The sequence below is a fragment of the Mesoplodon densirostris genome, chromosome 19, assembly GCF_025265405.1.
Source record: "Mesoplodon densirostris isolate mMesDen1 chromosome 19, mMesDen1 primary haplotype, whole genome shotgun sequence".
NCBI classification, from domain to species: Eukaryota; Metazoa; Chordata; class Mammalia; order Artiodactyla; family Ziphiidae; genus Mesoplodon; species Mesoplodon densirostris.
Window position 1 is genome coordinate 7,365,685 of NC_082679.1, and position 16,858 is coordinate 7,382,542.

At 57.4% G+C, this 16,858-nt stretch overlaps 2 protein-coding genes across 2 annotated transcripts; one reads left to right on the top strand and one right to left on the bottom strand.

The window, feature by feature from the left end:
• Positions 1-1,994: 1,994 nt before the first annotated feature.
• Positions 1,995-11,343, top strand: SLC17A7 (solute carrier family 17 member 7). Its single transcript, XM_060084256.1, has 12 exons — positions 1,995-2,071; positions 6,202-6,454; positions 7,383-7,501; positions 7,786-7,900; positions 7,980-8,067; positions 8,336-8,422; positions 8,514-8,656; positions 9,310-9,459; positions 9,596-9,728; positions 10,384-10,494; positions 10,691-10,818; positions 11,050-11,343. Exons 1-12 carry the CDS (start codon positions 2,010-2,012, stop codon positions 11,341-11,343), a joined length of 1,683 nt encoding a protein of 560 aa, XP_059940239.1. The 5' UTR covers positions 1,995-2,009.
• Positions 11,344-12,784: 1,441 nt separating this feature from the next.
• Positions 12,785-15,211, bottom strand: GFY (golgi associated olfactory signaling regulator). Its single transcript, XM_060083307.1, has 4 exons — positions 14,692-15,211; positions 13,888-14,547; positions 13,441-13,614; positions 12,785-12,984 (listed from the first exon to the last, which is right to left on the bottom strand). The coding sequence occupies exons 1-4, from the start codon at positions 15,209-15,211 to the stop codon at positions 12,785-12,787; spliced, it is 1,554 nt and encodes a 517-aa protein (XP_059939290.1).
• Between the last annotated feature and the right edge of the window lie 1,647 nt (positions 15,212-16,858).

Sequence of the window (16,858 nt, forward strand, 5' to 3'; positions counted from 1 at the left end):
ACTCCCAGCGGACCTCGGAGTAAGCGGCCCTTCAGAAGCAAATGGTGAAGTCCAGCGGCCGCTGGGACTTGTAGTTTGCACGGGAACCCTTCGTGGGAGGAAGAAGAACTCATTCCCGGGTTCCGAAAGTGTAGGGCTGGGTCCTCTGCCTTCCTCGGTCTCCATGGTGATGGTTCCGGCGAAGGCCCGGGATTTGGCAGCTGCTGGGCCCCCTTCCCACTCCTTCCTCCTCACCATCTGCTCCACCTTCACACCTAGCCCGGAGCCGCGACCGCCGCCTCCACACCCAGACCGGGGATTCTGTCACCACAGGGTGGCGCGTGTGGACGAATCCGCGGGCTACTCCTCCCTCAAGACTCTGGAGTCCGAGCCCCAGGCTCCCTCCTCCCTCTGACCCAGGAGTCCCAGCCTCCAGCCTCTCCTCCCTGGCAATCCGGGGTTTTCTCAAACATAGGTAAAATTGTGACACTCAGAGGCCCAGCGAGACAAAGCTAGAGGCTGCGGCGGGAGCGGCTGCCGGGCCACCCCTTCCGTGGCGCCCGCCCGCCGCGCCGGCTGCTCCCTCCCACTCCCTCGCGGACCTGTGCCACATCATGAAAATTTAATCCCAAATGTATTTTTGGCCAGACCCAGGGAGGCAGTGAGAAAAGGAGCACCCTCCTGGGGCCTGGATCTGGCGTCGGAGAGAGGGGCTGGCGGCGAAAGGAGAGGGGCAGGACCTGCCAGCGGGCTGGAGACAGGTTGAGGTTCAATCCTAGAGGGGCGGGGCTGGAATTCAGGGGTGGAGTAAGAAATCAGGGGGCGGGGACAGATCCCGGGCGGGGCGGGGACAGATCCCAAAGGGTGGGGCAGAACTCAGGTGCGGGGAGAGGACTCAGTAGCTGGGGACAGAACTCACGGATGTATTCGTGGTGCCGATTCCAGGGGGTGTGGGCAAAAATCAAAGCAGGGACAGATCCCAGGGGAGGGGACAGAACTCAGGGGTAAAGAAATATCCAAGGGGACACAGTTCAAAGGATGGGGACAGAACTCAGGGTGGGGAGAGAATCAAAGGACGGAGATAGATCCGAGGCTAGGGAGGGAATAATGACCAGCAACTGGGGGTGGGGGGAGTATAACTATAAGGGATGAACTCAGATGGGAAGGAAATCGGAAATGAAGGAATTGGAAGGGGGGATGCGCCTAGAGGGGAAATAGAACTGGAGGGACATGAAATTCAAAAGGGGAAAATGGAAACAGGTGGATGGGAGTCAAGGGCGAAGAAACTGGATGGGGAAGAACTAGAAGGGACAATGGGTGTATCGAAATGGGGGTTGGAATCTAGGGAGGGAGAAGGAATTCCCTGAATGAGAAAAGAACCCTCTGAATGAGAAAGTTGGAATTGAGGATATGGCGACCTGGGGATGGAGGGCGCTGGGCAGGATGTGGAACTGGAGGGCACAGAAATTCGGAGGGATAGGGCTGGGAAGATGAAACGCAAAGGAAATTCAGAGGAAGATGAAACTGTAGGGGATGAAAATGCGGGGACGAAATTAGGGGGAATTGAATTGGGGGGAGCAAATCTCAGATGGGAAAGAACTCGGGAGGAGAGAAAATCTTGGGTAGAAGGAGCTGGTGGGGGATGGATGAGGGGGGAGTAACTCCGGGAAGGAACAGAACTGGGGGCGATGAAACCCAGACAAGTGAATTCAGAACCTAGAAGCATGGTCTTGGAGTGGAAGGGTGGGGCAAGAACCGGCATGGGGGGGCTGCGAAAGGTGGGCGGGACTAGAATACAAGGGGCGGGGTCTAGCATGGATGGGCGGGGCCTCTCCTTGCCCCACCCCACCCCCGACGCTGAGTCCAGTGACAGCCCCCAGACAGCCCGCACTCGCAGCCTCCTTCCCCCCGAGCGGAGCTGCGGGGCCGGCCGGGCCGGGGCGGACCCCGGGTACCCGGACGCGGCCGCCCGGGCCCGCGGGCGGGGGGATCGGCGGGGGGGGGAGGGACCAGCAGCAGGGGCAGCCACCATGGAGTTCCGCCAGGAGGAGTTTCGGAAGCTGGCGGGTCGTGCCCTCGGGAGGCTGCACCGGTGAGCACGGTGGGGGTCCTGGGCGGGGAAGAGAGCTAGGGTCCGAGGAGGACGCTCATTCCCACCTGGGCGCAGACGGACAGCTAGACAGGCGATACCCATGGGTGGGGGGGCACCCATCTGTCCAGTTTTCTCCCTCAGTCTCCGACGGCGCCGGTCTCCCTAGTCTTGTCTCATCCATCATTCTTCTGCGCCCCACCCCATCTCAGGCTCTGCTCTTTTCTCTGGGATTATATATCCCCCTCGTTTGGGTCTCTGACTCCCTCCCCCGCTTCTGGGTCTCCGTTCACCTATCTTCTCTCTGCCTCCTCTCTTGAGATCTCTGTTCCTTCTCTCTAGGTCTCTGTTTCCTTTTATCTCTGAGTCTGTCCCGCTCTCTGGCCATTGCTCTCACTAGTTCTCTACAATCCCTCTGTCTAGGTCTTTGTCGCTCTCTCTCTGAATCTCTGTCCCCCAACTCCCTGCCCTAGGGTCTCTGACCCTCTCCTTTGGGTCTCTGACCCTCTCTCTGGGTTTTTATTCCTCCACCCCGGGTCTCTCCATCTCTGTGTGTTTGTCAGTTTCCATCTCTCAGAGAGTTTAATCTGAAGCTAAATCGGATTGGGGCCCATTGGTCCTTGTCCTTGAGGAGAGTTAAGCTGGGAGGAAGAAGCCAGGGTATCCTGGGTCTCTAGTGGAGAAGGGAGTTGCCGGCCAAAAATTAGGCTCCTGCGGTAGGATAGACTTCCCAAAGGGTACAGGCTAGAGCTCAGAGGGACCTCCTTCCAGCCAAGGAGATGACCCCAGTGACCTGGGTGTCCCCGGAGTATTCTGGACACCTCTCCCAAGTCTCTCACCCCCAACCCCAGCCCTGGCTCCAAGTCAGAGAAATTACTCAGCTGCGGAGAAGCCTAAAAATATCTGGCCACAGTGCGGGGAGGAGATGGCCTCATCAGCACCATGCCCCTGTCGCCATTCCCTCAGACCCTTGGGTCCCCTTGGCCCACAGCTCTGATCCCATCTTTGACTGACCAGCTCACTAGACCATGCGAGTCCTTCTCTAAGGTTAACACTAGTCCTGCTTGCTGCAGATCACCTCCTAGCGCCAAAGTTACCCCACCCTCCAGTAACGTGAGAGATGGGAAAAAACCTGGACAGAAGGGAGGGGGCAGGAGGATGGCACAGTGATGGGAGGGGGGTGGGGAGATGAGATAACCTCACCCCTTCTTTTCCTAATCTTCCAGCCCCTCCCCACCCTTTTTCTCACCTCCTTTCACGAGTTTCTCAAAATACATCAGTGTGAAGTCAGGAGAGGGAGAGACACGTGCTGGTGGAGGGGCTGGGAAGGGGGACGGCAGCGGGAGGGATGTGTTTCTCAGGCCCTCTCCCTCAGTCTCCGTTTCTCAGCTTCTCTGTGTTTGGGTTTCTCTCCATCTGTCTCTGCCTTACCGTCACCTCTCTGAGCTGCCTTCTGAGCCCCTAGAGACCCCAGAGTTCAGGGCTCCCACCAGGACAGTCATCAAGGAGTTTGAGCCCAGAAAAGCATCTGAATCCTGGGGTTCACTTTGATGGTTGGCGAGAGGTGGGGAATGCCCTGTATTGGACACAACACCCTGATTCCTTTTAATCCTTTAGACAAAGCTGGGGAAACTGAGGGACAGTTGGAAAAGGGGGGGAAAACAATGGCTGAGTAAATATGGCATCATTCGAACCCAGGTCAGTCTCCCTACCAAGTCTGGGATGGAGGCTGCAGAACTTCCTCGAGATGAGTGATGCTGGAGTGGGTGGAAAACTCCCTCAGACCAGAAAACACACGGTAACCCAGGTGACTTGAGACAAGGACAAGGGGGGGAAGGGGAATACAGGGGAGACAGGAGCCAAAATACCTCCTTTCTGAGAGCCAGGCCTTGGGAGGGGTGAGGCTGAGGGCCAGGAAGTGATCCGGTCCCATTGCTACTCTTGTGTGTGACCTTGGACATGGTACTTCTGCTTCCTGAGCCTCAGTTTCCTCAGTTGTACAATAGGAAGATAAGGGAGAATCAAAGGGATATAAGAGGACAGAGACCTGGGAGGGGGGAGAGGGGAGTGGACTGAGAATCTGCAAGAAGCAGAGGCAGAGACCCAGAGAGGGAGATTGAGACACCGTTTTCATTTTGGTTACCTGCCTCCTAAGTGCTGCTTTTCCTCACCACCAAGTCCCTAGACCTGAGTTCCAGGCATCCAGAGAGGGAAAGGGACCCCATCCAGGGTCTCCCCTCTCTGTTCTTATCCTCTGTGAAGTATTGGGGCCACCTTCATCTCTACATCCCTGGCTCTCTTCTTCTGAAATGATAATATCACCTTGAAGTTCCCTCTTTGTAACCTCACATTCTACTCTTGCCCCCATTTTATAGGTATGGAATACTGAGACTGCCTCCCTCGGTTTAGAAAGCCTTGATCTAAGATCTATGTCCTAGTATTAACATTGAATATCACATTTCAGGGGCTGCAATCATATCTTGAGTTTCAGGGTCAAATAGCATGTGAGAGCAACCTGGGTCAAATTCTAATCTCATTGGCTGACCTGTTCTGATGGGGGGCAGTCCCTACCACCCTGTGCTATTTGTTCTTGGGGCTTCCATTCCCCTCTCTCTGGCTCTCTGCCCAGGGTCTCATTCCGCATCCCCCCAGGTTCTGTCAGCTCCCCCGTCCTTTTCTCCACCTACCCCCTGTTTCTTAACCCCCTCCTCCACTTCCTTAAGTTCTAGGATGGGGAGGGCTGCTTTTCTCATCTCTTCCACCCGCCTCCTCCCAGACCGTCTGGCTGTTCTTTCCTCCCCCGTCCTAGTCTCCCTCGCCTCCATCTGTTCTAGCCCTTTCCTGGGATCCAGCCCGATCCCCTGGCTGCCTACCCGCCTCGGAGAGGGGCCGCACCTCACAAGTCATATCCCTAGTCTGTCTCTCCTCACGCTCCTATAGTCTCTTTATCTTTCTCTCAGCTTTCTGGGTCTCTGACTCTATGTTCTCTCTCCTGGGTTTCTGTCCCTACCTGACTTTGGGTCCCTCTCTAGGTTTCTGTCCCTTTCCTTCTCAGGGTCTTTGTGCTGTCCCCCACCTTCTCTCAGGGTCTCTGCCCCTGTCTTATTCTCTTCTTGACTGGATGTCTGCCTCTCGCCTTCTCTCTGGGTCTCTCTCCTTCCTCTGTGTCTCTGGCCCTCTTTCTCTCAGCCTCTGCACTCCCCACCCTGTCTCTATAGCCCTCCTTTTGAATCTTTCCACGTCTGTCTCAGGGCACCTCTTTCTCTCTGCAGCCTCTCTCTGGATTTGAGGTGGCCCTCCAAGTACCCTATACATCATCACAGACTCAATCCCGGATCCAGAACAGGCGGGGGCGAGAGCCTCGCTGGGGACTGAGCCAATCCCCCTACCAGGGCCATCTGTCCCTTGCCAGGACACCTCCCATCACTCCTCCTCCCTACCCCCTAGGCTGACAGCCTGAACTCAAGGTTCTCCAGGGATATCCAGCTGGGCTGCTGGATTCCAGTGCCCTGGACGTCTCCACACCCCCAATCCCTGGGAATAGGCTTCCAGTGGCTGAATGGAGTCAGCTGGATGTCAGGCCCACAACTGGTGCCTGGAAGCAGGGAAGGGCGTGCCACAGCGGGCAGGGGAGGAGGGGGGACAGTATATATAGCAGACGTGGCTGAGAAGCATCTGTTCTTTTGACACCTTTGCTGAAGCATCTCCTTAGCGCCTTTTGCTTCCTCAAATAGGCTCATATCTGGAAGAGGGGGCTGGAGAGTGTCTCTGGACCTTGGTGGGGAGGGCTGGGGTCACAGGGTTTTGGATCGCAAAGGGTAGCCTGGGTCTAAAACAACTGAGTCAAGAGGTGACAGGGCTGGGGGAGAAAGAAACTGAGGAGTTCCCCACTCGAGTCTGAGGGAAGAAGGGCCTGGGGGTGCGAATTCCTCATCTGAGGGAGATTGAGACCGGGGTCCAGATTCCTGGATCCAGAGGGGGAGAACGGAGTCAGGGGCTGGACTCCTGGGGAAAGAGGGAGTGCGGGCTTAGAATCCCGGGTCTTGAAAAGCAGATTTTGCCCTGGACTGTTGTGTCATGGGAGGAGGGGGCTGGGGACTGGACGTCCGTGTCTCACCTTTGCTGCCTCTCAGTCTTCTGGAGAAGCGGCAGGAAGGTGCAGAGACGCTGGAGCTGAGTGCTGATGGGCGCCCGGTGACGACGCAGACCCGGGACCCGCCGGTCGTGGATTGCACCTGCTTTGGTCTCCCTCGCCGCTACATTATCGCCATCATGAGCGGCCTGGGCTTCTGCATCAGCTTCGGCATCCGCTGCAACCTGGGCGTGGCCATTGTCTCCATGGTCAACAACAGCACGACCCACCGCGGGGGCCACGTGGTGGTGCAGGTAACTCAGGGCGGGCGCTACCTCAGGCTCCTGATAACACTGCCCGCGCCCTCGGATGATGTCACACCCACCCACACCACATCCTGAGGAGCCCCGCCCATTTGTGCTGCCCCCTCAGCTCCATCTCATCTCGGGGGTCTTCCCTTCCTAAGCCCCGCCCCTATCTAAATAAAGCCCCGCCCCTATTTGTTTCAGGTCTCTGATTTCAAAATGCAGACTGCCCACCATTAGGTTCCCTATGTGTTGCCCCTGCTCCATTTTGGGCCTCCTAGCGACTTTACTACACCTGCGTCCCACAACTGTTCCAGTGTTGCATCTTAATCCCAGGCGCAACTCAGGCTCCACCGTGAATTTTGATTCTGGATTTTCTGAAGTTCCACTGTTGCTTAAATCCCTCCCCCATCTGCCCGGTCGTTACCTAAAGCCCCGCCTCATTTCAGACTTTCTTCCGATTTTAATTTCGGTATAGGTCATGACCCCGCCTCAGAAAAAAATTCCTGATTTGGGCTGTGGCCTACCCGCCCCTTGTTCCCTTCCAATCAGGCCCGACCCTTTGGCTACTTCTTGTCCCTGCCTAGACCCCATCCTGGTCAATCAGCAAACGGTTTGTACATTGGTTAAAAGTGGAGAAAGAATCCCCACCCCCATATATGGGCCCCTAGACATTCAGAGAAGGGACCCTGAGACAGGGAAGCAGGCAGAGCTAGGCTTCTAGGCAGCAACAGGCCCCACTGCTAAGGTAGTGCGGTCCTAGCAACATGGACGAGCAGAGTTGGGGTAGGTGGCACGAGCTCTGATTAGCAGGTGTTTTGAAGGCGAGAGGGGATCCTTGTTGCTGATTGGATGAGGGATTGTCTGTGGGTGCTGATTGGTGGAGGAGCAGAACCTGGGGCAGAGATGCTGGTTTGATGTGACTTTTGGCCCACAGAAAGCTCAGTTCACCTGGGATCCAGAGACTGTTGGCCTCATACACGGCTCCTTTTTCTGGGGCTACATTGTCACCCAGATTCCTGGAGGATTTATTTGCCAAAAATTCGCAGCCAACAGGTATGGGGTGGGGTCTCAAAGTGGGCGGCAGAGTGTGGGTGGAGTTAGAGGGTTTGGCCCTGCATTTGGGGTCTGACTCCGGGAAAATGGGAGGAGCCTGGGTTCTGGGCCGGGGTCCTAGAGAAAGGCGGGGCTTGTGATTGTGGAAGGTGGGGGTCACAGAGAAGGTGGGGCCTGGGGTTCTGGGGGCGCAAGGCCTCGCCTGCTGTGGGAGGAAAGGGCAGAATCCTAGGTCTGTTGGGATAGCTGGACTCTTTTCTCGGACCACGAACTCTTCCTATCAGGGTTTTTGGCTTTGCTATTGTGGCTACCTCCACTCTAAACATGTTGATCCCCTCGGCTGCCCGTGTCCACTATGGCTGTGTCATCTTCGTGAGGATCCTGCAGGGGTTGGTAGAGGTAAAGCTCCGCCCCCTATGACCCCCGCCGCCGTTCTAGCTCCGCCTCTTCTCGTTGACTCTGGCTTTCTCCTCCCTAGGGGGTCACGTACCCCGCCTGCCACGGGATCTGGAGCAAATGGGCCCCGCCCTTAGAGCGGAGTCGCCTGGCAACAACAGCCTTTTGCGGTGAGAGGAAGGGGCTGAGATCCAGCCTTGTGGGTCTGAGGATGTAGGGGGCTGGAGTATGGACTCTTAGGTCTGAGGAAGGAGGGGAATGAGGGCTTGGACTCCCAGGTCTGAGAGAGGAGGGGGCTGGTGATCCAGACTGAAGTATCTGAGGGAGGAGGGGCTGTGGCCTGTGCATGTGTGTCCCAGAAAGGTGGGGGCTGGGAATCCGCTCTATTGCATTTGAGGGAGAATGGGACTCTTCTCCATCCTGTATCATCCCCCATAGGTTCCTATGCTGGGGCAGTGGTCGCGATGCCTCTCGCCGGGGTCCTGGTGCAGTACTCAGGATGGAGCTCTGTGTTCTACGTCTACGGTGAGGGGCCCGGACGCCTGGGTCCGGGTGGCGCTGGGGCAGAGCGAGGCCGGTCGTCACCTCGCTTCCATCCCCTTCCTGACCCCCCCAGGCAGCTTCGGGATATTCTGGTACCTGTTCTGGCTGCTCGTCTCCTACGAGTCCCCGGCGCTGCACCCTAGCATTTCCGAGGAGGAGCGCAAGTACATCGAGGACGCCATCGGCGAGAGCGTCAAACTCATGAACCCCGTCACGGTCCGGGCCCAAACCTGCGGGGCGGGGGTGTGGTGGGGAGAGGAGAGATATCGAGGCAGGGACGCAGGAGAAAAATGGGCTTTGAACCCGCACTGCATGTAGATCTTGGTGGGTTTCCATAGACATTTAGAGGAGACTTGATGGGAACGCAAGGTGGATGGAGCTAGAACCTAGGAGGCGGGGTTAAAGCCCGGAGAGAACGGCAATAGCAGGTGCTGAGAGCAGGGCTCGTTGGCGAGGTGGGCGGAACCACTGATGGGCGTGGTTAAACCTGCAGAGGCGGATTAGAAGGTGACGTTTTGCTTAGACCTTGGGGTGGGTGAGGCTAGAATTAGGGGTCGTAATTGGATGGAAAGAGACTCTTGGGTCCACATTTATGAGTCTCTGAAGGTCATCGTGTCATCTCCGGACACCTGCCAACCTGAGGGCCACTGTAGAGTCGGGACCCCTGCATCCCTGAAGCGTTACTGTGAGGCTAGGATGCCAACGTTCCCATGGGGATGTGGTCAGGCTGGCGACCCTGCGTCCTTGGAGGTTTTAGTGAGATCGGGAAACCTGGGTTTCTGCGGGACTATAGTGGGATCCCTATAGGGACACGGAGAGCGCCCAGCCCTGCTCTCTGTCTTAGCCGTCCCTCCTCTCACCCACCACAGAAGTTTAACACACCCTGGCGGCGCTTCTTCACGTCCATGCCAGTTTACGCCATTATCGTGGCCAACTTCTGCCGGAGTTGGACGTTCTACTTGCTTCTTATCTCCCAGCCCGCCTACTTCGAAGAAGTGTTCGGCTTTGAGATCAGCAAGGTTGGGCCCAGAAGGGAGGGTGCTGAGGGAGCAGCGGGGGTTGAGGGGGGAAGGAGAGGGACCTGGATCCCAAGGGGTTGTGGAGACCCCGGGCGCGCGGCCTCTGAGCCCCCAACCTGTACGCCCGCTGGCGCAGGTGGGCCTGGTGTCAGCGCTGCCTCACCTGGTCATGACTATCATCGTGCCCATTGGAGGCCAGATCGCTGACTTCCTCAGGAGCCGCCGTATCATGTCCACCACCAACGTGCGCAAGTTGATGAACTGTGGGGGTGAGTGGGGCGGGGCCTGGATCTGGTCTGGGACAGCCTGGGAGGGGCAGAGCGCCGTGGGGCAGATCTAGGGGGCCGGACTCTGGGGAAGGGGCAGAGGTCAGAGGGCGTGCCCAGGGGCGCGTCCAAAAAGGCTGAGGCAGGGTGAGACCAGACTTGGCTGGAACAGAATGGCAGGTGGCAGCCTCAAGGGCCGAGGGGTAGAAGGGCAAGGCGGGTATGGCTGTCCAGGTGGAGCAAAGGCGAGACCACGCTGGGTCTGGAAGGACGGGGTCTATACGAGGCTGGCCAGAGTAGGATGGGAACTGGGTGATGAAGAGGAGAGACAGAGGTCTGAGTGTAATGAATAGGGACAGAGAGGGAAGGTGCGAAGGTGCCGGGGTGGGGCCTGGACCCTGCGCCTTCAGGGCGTGGCCTAGTCAGTGGGTGGTGCCATGGAGGGCCAGGTCGGGGCGGCGAGCCTGTGCGCGTGGTCAAGGGCCAGGCATTGGGGAGGTGAGGGCTTGGTTAGGGCGGGCGCGGACAGAATGGGGAACAAAGCCAGGGACAGGCGTGGAAGTGCCCAGACTGGGGCGAAGAGGGGTCGGGAACTGCGGCGGGAACGGGTCTGGAGAGGCGTGGGGCGGCCTGTGCTCAGATAAGCGGCTCCCTTTAGGCTTTGGCATGGAAGCCACGCTGCTGCTGGTGGTCGGCTACTCGCACTCCAAGGGCGTGGCCATCTCCTTCTTGGTCCTCGCAGTGGGCTTCAGCGGCTTCGCCATCTCTGGTGAGAACCGCCGATCCGCCCCTTGGGGGAACTCAGGTCACCTCTGTGGGGAACTTCCTGGCTCAGGAAGGGGACCTCCCAGCCTCGCAAAAGGTGGACTAGAAAGAGCAAAACGGCGGCGAGGGGGGAGGTAGGGGCGGGGGAGGAGTCACTCGAGCGGGAATCGGCTGTGACGGCTCCTGGCTCGCCTTGCCAGGGTTCAACGTGAACCACCTGGACATCGCCCCGCGCTACGCCAGCATCCTCATGGGCATCTCCAACGGCGTGGGCACGTTGTCCGGCATGGTGTGCCCCATCATCGTGGGTGCCATGACTAAGCACAAGGTCCGTGCGCAGGCCCTGACCCACTTGCCCTCCAAGTTTGTGTATATTACCTTCCTGACGTGCGTCACCCTCCCTGGGCTCCATCCCTGCCCTCTCTGGGTCTCTTTCCGCCTCTTTCTGGATCTCGGTCTCCCTTTCTCTGGGCCTCCCTCCCCCACCCCCACTCAGGTTCTCTCTCCACCTCCTGTTTCTCTGTCCTCTGACTTCACCTCACCATTGTCCCCTCCCCAGACTCGGGAGGAGTGGCAGTATGTGTTCCTCATTGCCTCCCTGGTGCACTATGGAGGAGTTATCTTCTACGGGGTCTTCGCTTCCGGAGAGAAGCAGCCGTGGGCGGAGCCTGAGGAGATGAGCGAAGAGAAATGTGGCTTTGTTGGCCACGACCAGCTGGCTGGCAGTGACGAAAGCGAAATGGAGGATGAGGCTGAGCCCCCCGGGGCACCCCCTGCTCCCCCTCCCTCCTATGGAGCTACACACAGCACAGTTCAACCCCCAAGACCCCCACCCCCTGTCCGGGACTACTGACCATGTGCCTCCCACTGGATGGCAGTTTCCAGGACCTCCATTCCACACATCTCTGGCCTGAGTGACAGTGTCAAGGAACCCCAGTTCTCCCTGTCCTGCCTCAGGCCTAAGAAGCACTCTCCCTTGTTCCCAGTGCTGTCAAATCCTCTTCCCCTCCCAATTGCCTCTCAGGGGTAGTGAAGTTGCAGACTGGCAGTTTCAAGGATACCCAAATTCCCCTAAAGGTTCCCTTCTCCACTTTTTCTGCCTCAGTGGTTTCAAATCTCTCCTTTCAGGGCTTTATTTGAATGGACAGTTCAATCTCTCACTCTCTCTTGTGGTTTTGGGCACCTCCCCCTTTCCTTGAACCCCAGGGGCTCTCAAGCTAAGCCCTGAGATTACTCAGCCCCTCCTCCCCTTTCAGAAAAATTCAAGGTCTTCCTCTAGAAGTTTCAGATCTCTCCCAACTCTATTCTGCATTTTCCAAGTTGGTTTACCCAATCACCCATCCCTGCCATACTAGGGATTGATTCTCACCAGCGTTTCTGAGGGGAAATGGCAGTTTCAAGCACCCCCCCCCACCTCTTCACTCCTCCCTCCACCAGCATATTCTGCTGAAGCACCAAATTCCCCAAGACCTTCTCCCTAGCTTAGCACAATACCTAGGGAAACAACCAAAATGGCAGTTTTAACAATATGCCTCTCTTCACTCCCATGCACTTTTTCTGACACGGTTTTCAGGTCTAAATAGTGGCTGCTCAAGTCCATCAACTCAATGGTTTGAAGCCACCGGCATTGAACTTTCCCATGGTGGTTTCAAGACGCTCCTCTTCCCCCCAATTCCTTGCACTTTATTCTTCTGGGTGGTTTCAAACTGCCCTCATTTTCTCAGTGGCCATTTGTTGCCTCCCTCAGGGGCTAAATGACTCCAAATCTGGGATCCTTCCCCTCTCAGATTCCCCTATTTCGGCTCAGAATTTGGGGAACATTTATAGGAGAAGTCACAGAATCCCAGGAAAGGGAATGGGGCTGGGGAAAAGGGGTGCTTTTCCCCGGGGCAGGGTTGTGTCTTTGTGTCTCTGTCTCTGTGATTGTAAATCCTGCCCTGCCCCTCTCCCAATAAAATGCTTTGGTGTACACACCCCGTCGTCATTGGCCTTGGGAGTCCCCAACACGCTTCTCCCTGAGACCCAGAAGTCCAGGCCCCCAGCCTCCTCCCTCCTCACATCCGGGATTCTAGGACCCCAGCCACTCTCCTCCCCCAGGACTTAGGCCAGAGGAGTTGTCTAGCTGTGGGAACACGTGATTTATTCGTCCTCAGAATATGTTCTCCACTGACATCTAAAGCATCTCTGCGTGTAGGACCCTCTATCCGATAGGACCCCTATGTAGCAAAGCAGGCCAGGAGGACAGGACCTCTGGGTCCTTCCTCCGTCTGGGGAAGGTGCAGGTCTTGAGGGGCTCACACGAAGTTGTTGGGGAGCGTGGAGGGGGAGAGAGGTTCCAGGCGCTGGGGGCGGCCCACGTGGGGCGGCGGAGGCAGCTTGGGTGGCAGTGGCGGGGTGGGCAGTGGCTGCTTGGCAGCGATGTGTGAAGGGACCCAGGCGTCCAGAGCATAAAAGTAGAGGTTGTAGGGGTCCTTCGGGGCGTCCAAATGCATAACTGTGGGGACAAAGGAACGAAGTCATCCATAGGCTGACAGGGGGTCTGTCCCCTCTCCTGAGCCGCTGGCCAATGAGGAGACAGGGAAGAGGATTCCGACCTTCCATTGGAGCGGGGTTTTCGAATTAAAGGACCCCTGAATAGACGAGGGGGCGTGACGTCCACGCAGCAGGGGCGGGGCCTGCCGCGCTCCTGGAGGGGGAAGGGGCGGGGCTTGTAGGGACCTGCGGCTCCGAGCGTGAGGCAACTCCCGGCTGGGCTGGGGGCGGAACTGGACACGTGTGTGTGAAATTTCAGAAGATTGGGGGCAGAACCTGACCCTGGAGTGTTCAGGGCTTCTACTGACCTTGGATGGGGACCTGTACTTTTAGGTAGGGCGCCCTGAAGTGTCAGGCGAAACCAGGTTAAGGAAACGTGCAGATATTCAAGGAACGGGACGCGACAGGGGTTGCTCACCCGGTTCATCTCCGTCGTTCGGGAGCCGGTGGTGTGCGAAGGGCCGGTGTCGAGCCGCCCGGCGGCAGAGACACCACAGGAGCAGGAAAATGCCAATAAGCAGCCCGGTCCCGGCGAGGAATAGGCACAGGGCCCTGCCTGCCCCGCCCCGGGGACGCCCCACCAGGGTCACGCCTGAAGGAAGGAGGCCCAGGAACAGCAGTCTAAACTCCTAGCCCCCTCCACCCTCAGACCCAGGAATCCAGATGCCACCCTCCTCCTCCCTCGGACCCGGGAGCCCCGGCCCCCAGTCTCTCCTCCCTCAGACCCTGCAGTACCAGCCCTCAGCCTCCTCCCCCCTTCAGACTCCGAAGAGGGGCTTACAGCCTTCTCCTCCTTTCGACCCAGGAGTCCAGCTCCCAGGGCCCTCCTCCCTCAGACCCCGGAGTCCGGGTCCTGGCCCCTCACCAGTCTCCTTCACTCGCTCCACCACGAAGATAGTGTTGACTCTCTCACCTCGGCTGCGCCGCTGGGGAGCCCGCGGAGTGACAGGGGCCGGCTGATTGGGGGGCCCTGGAGGAGCAGGGGACCTCACAATCCGGGCTGAGGGAGGGAGGGCGTCGGGCCCTTTAGGGCTAGAGTTCTGGGGGACTTTCAGATCAACGGCCCCAGGAGATTCTGAGGTGGGCAATTTAAGGGCGTCGGGCTGGGTAGCTGCAAGGGTTTTTGATTTGGAATTCAGGGGCAGCTCATTTAGGGCAGTAACTTCTTCCTTGAAGGGTGCAGGCGTTTCTGGGGGAAGACTAGTGGAGATCTCAGGATCAGAGGCTGGGAGAATCTCTGTTGCATCTTGGTAGGGGGGAGTGGGGAATTCTGTTTGGGGAATTTCAGTGGGGTTGGGATTGTGGCCTACATGAGATGCTGGGTGGGGGGTTTCGGTAGGGTCAGGATGGAGTGTCTGGAGGAATTCAGAATTTGGGGTCTCAGTGGTGTCAGGGTCAGGGGTCTCTGGAGATTTGGGGTCAAAGGTCTTGGTGGGGTCAGGACTTGGGGTCTCAGGGGCTTCTGCATGTGAGATTTCAGTGGAGCTATGTTTGGAAATCTCTGGGGATTCTTGGTGTGGAGTTTGTGTAGGGGCAGGGTTTGGGGTTTCAGGAAATTCTGGGTGTGAAGTTTTGGAGGAATTAGGTTTGGGGGTCTCATGGGATTCTGTGGGTGAGATTTCAGTGGAGTTAAGTTTGGGAATCTCTGGGAATTCTTGGTGTGGAGTATGGGTAGGGTCAGTGTTTGGAGTTTCAGGAAATGTTGGGTGTGAAGCTTTGGAGGAATTAGGTTTGGGGGTCTCAGGGAATTCTGTGTGTGGAATTTCAGTGGGGTCAGGTTTGGGGGTCTCAGAAGGTTCTGGATATGTCATTTTGGAGGGTTTAATTTGGAGGGTGTCCAGGGATTCTGATATTGAGGTGTTGAGTGAGTTAGGTTTGGGGGCCTCAGGAGACTCTGGGTGTGGGCTTTCTCGGAGGTCAGTGTTGGGGGTCTCAGTGAATTCAAGGGGGGAGGGCTCAGGGGAAACCACATGAGGTGTCTTGAAGGGCTCAGGATAAGCGGTCCTGGGGGATTCTGGGTTAGGGCCATGGAGAGTGGAATTTTCAGATGCAGGAGGGGAGGGCTGAGAGGGGTGGTCTATCCGCGAGAAGTCGGAACCCTCAGGCGGTGAGGCCCAAGGGGCAGCCTTGGAACCCAGCCAGGCGAAGAGAAAGACGAGAAGCAAGAGGATCGGGCTGAAGGATTTCATAGCTCTGGGATTTACCTGTAGCAATGGGGGAGCGGGAAGGAAGGGGTTAAAGCCAGAAGTCGCCAGGGAGGCGACTCCGGAGGCCACGCCCACTGGTCTCCGGGTAGACCGCGTCTCCGCCCAGCTCGGGGCGCCTGGTAAAGGAGAAGCCACCTGCAACTCCCTCAAGGCTGTGAGGCGGTAGCCGCCGTAGCTAAGGGAGACTGAGGCGCAGGGCTTCTTGGGACTCGTAGTAAATTTCCTTATCTGTTTCCCTAAGGGGTCCCAGGAAGATTGGGAAAGAAACACACCTTTCCAAGCCCCCAGACCTCCTTGACTTCGGCTTCGAAGGGTGTAGACCTCTGAGGGGAACATGGGATTTCTTTCTCTCCAAGGGCCCTGGGGACACCTTGACTCAACAGTTGTTTACATTAGAGGAGGCTCAGAAGGAACGCCTGGGGGCTGGGGGCCTGAATGCCTGGATTTGAGGGAGGAGGGGGCCTAAATGCCCGTAACTGGGGGAGGAGGGAGACTCCTGGATCCTGGTCAAGAAGGCTGCTGGGTGTTCAGACTCCTGGCTCCCAGAGGATGGAGGGCCCTAAATGTCGGTCTAAATTCCTAATTCTTTAGAAAAGAGAGGCTTGAAGGTTCAGATGCCTAGAATTTTGAGGGAGCAAAGCTTGGAGGGGGGCTAGATTACAGGGGAGAAAGGAAATGGGTGTCTGGAACTCTTGGGTCCTGAGTTAGAATGAAATTGGGACTCTGAGCCTTTGTCCTCCAGAGATAGGTGTATAAGGGTCTGGATTCTTCAGCCTTCAGGAGGAGAGAGCTGTGGGGCAGGACTCAGGTCTCTGTTTATTGAGGATGGAGCTGGGATCTCAAGGTCTCAGGGGCTGGTCTGGGGCAGAGATGCCTAGGTCTGTGGTCAGGTGGAGGTGGGGTGGGCGTACACCCAAACGAGACAGTGTCACTTGGGGTTTGGGGTTTCTTACCTGCTCAGTGGGGTCCAAGATAACAGGTGAGCAGAGCTGAATGCAGACATCAGTGAATGCTGCAGGATGGCTCTGGGTAGGGCGGCAGGAGGTAGGGTCCCAGGGGTGCACATGATGCACCTGACCCCCACCCTGGGGATCCTGGGAGCCTAGCGACAGGCTTGAACTTTTAAAGGGACAGAGATAAGGGACATTGTCTCTGGAGCGGGGAAGGGAGTTAGGGACTGGATCGTTTGGTGGAGGTATGTGGCCCAACCAAGCTCTCCTGCCTGTGAAGCCAGGGGTCCCAGCCTTCTGCCCTCTCCTACACCCAAACCCAAGAATCCAGGTCTCGGGTAGCCTCCCACTTCAAGAGCCAGGAGTCGGGGCCCTCAGACCTCTCCCCTCAGATCAAGGAATCCAGTTTCCCGGAGCCAGGCTCTGTTCCCCTCCTCTCTGGGGAACTAGGAGTCTAGGTTCCCATGTCCTGTCAATCAAGATTCAGATTGCTGCTGCCCTTTGGGACTTCCCAACCTTTGCCTACCATTCCATTGTGTAGACAGCACCCTCTTAAGAGCCAGTGTTAGGGGGATTGGGCCTTATCTTCACAACACCCCCAAGTTCCTCCCCGGGAAGGGCTTGGACACAGCCTCAGGGTAGTCAGGGTCCTTGTCTGTCTCTTTCCCCTCTTTGCAGT

Excerpts from the sequence above, each read along its gene's own strand:
- GFY (XM_060083307.1), bottom strand. The coding sequence starts at position 15,211 with ATGAAATCCTTCAGCCCGATCCTCTTGCTTCTCGTCTTTCTCTTCGCC. Across the intron at positions 13,615-13,887 it reads GGAGCGAGTGAAGGAGACTG|GCGTGACCCTGGTGGGGCGT; the intron begins GTGAGGGGCCAG and ends TCCTTCCTTCAG. Across the intron at positions 12,985-13,440 it reads GAACGACGGAGATGAACCGG|TTATGCATTTGGACGCCCCG; the intron begins GTGAGCAACCCC and ends TTGTCCCCACAG.
- SLC17A7 (XM_060084256.1), top strand. The coding sequence starts at position 2,010 with ATGGAGTTCCGCCAGGAGGAGTTTCGGAAGCTGGCGGGTCGTGCCCTC. Across the intron at positions 9,460-9,595 it reads TCGGCTTTGAGATCAGCAAG|GTGGGCCTGGTGTCAGCGCT; the intron begins GTTGGGCCCAGA and ends CCGCTGGCGCAG. Across the intron at positions 9,729-10,383 it reads CAAGTTGATGAACTGTGGGG|GCTTTGGCATGGAAGCCACG; the intron begins GTGAGTGGGGCG and ends GGCTCCCTTTAG.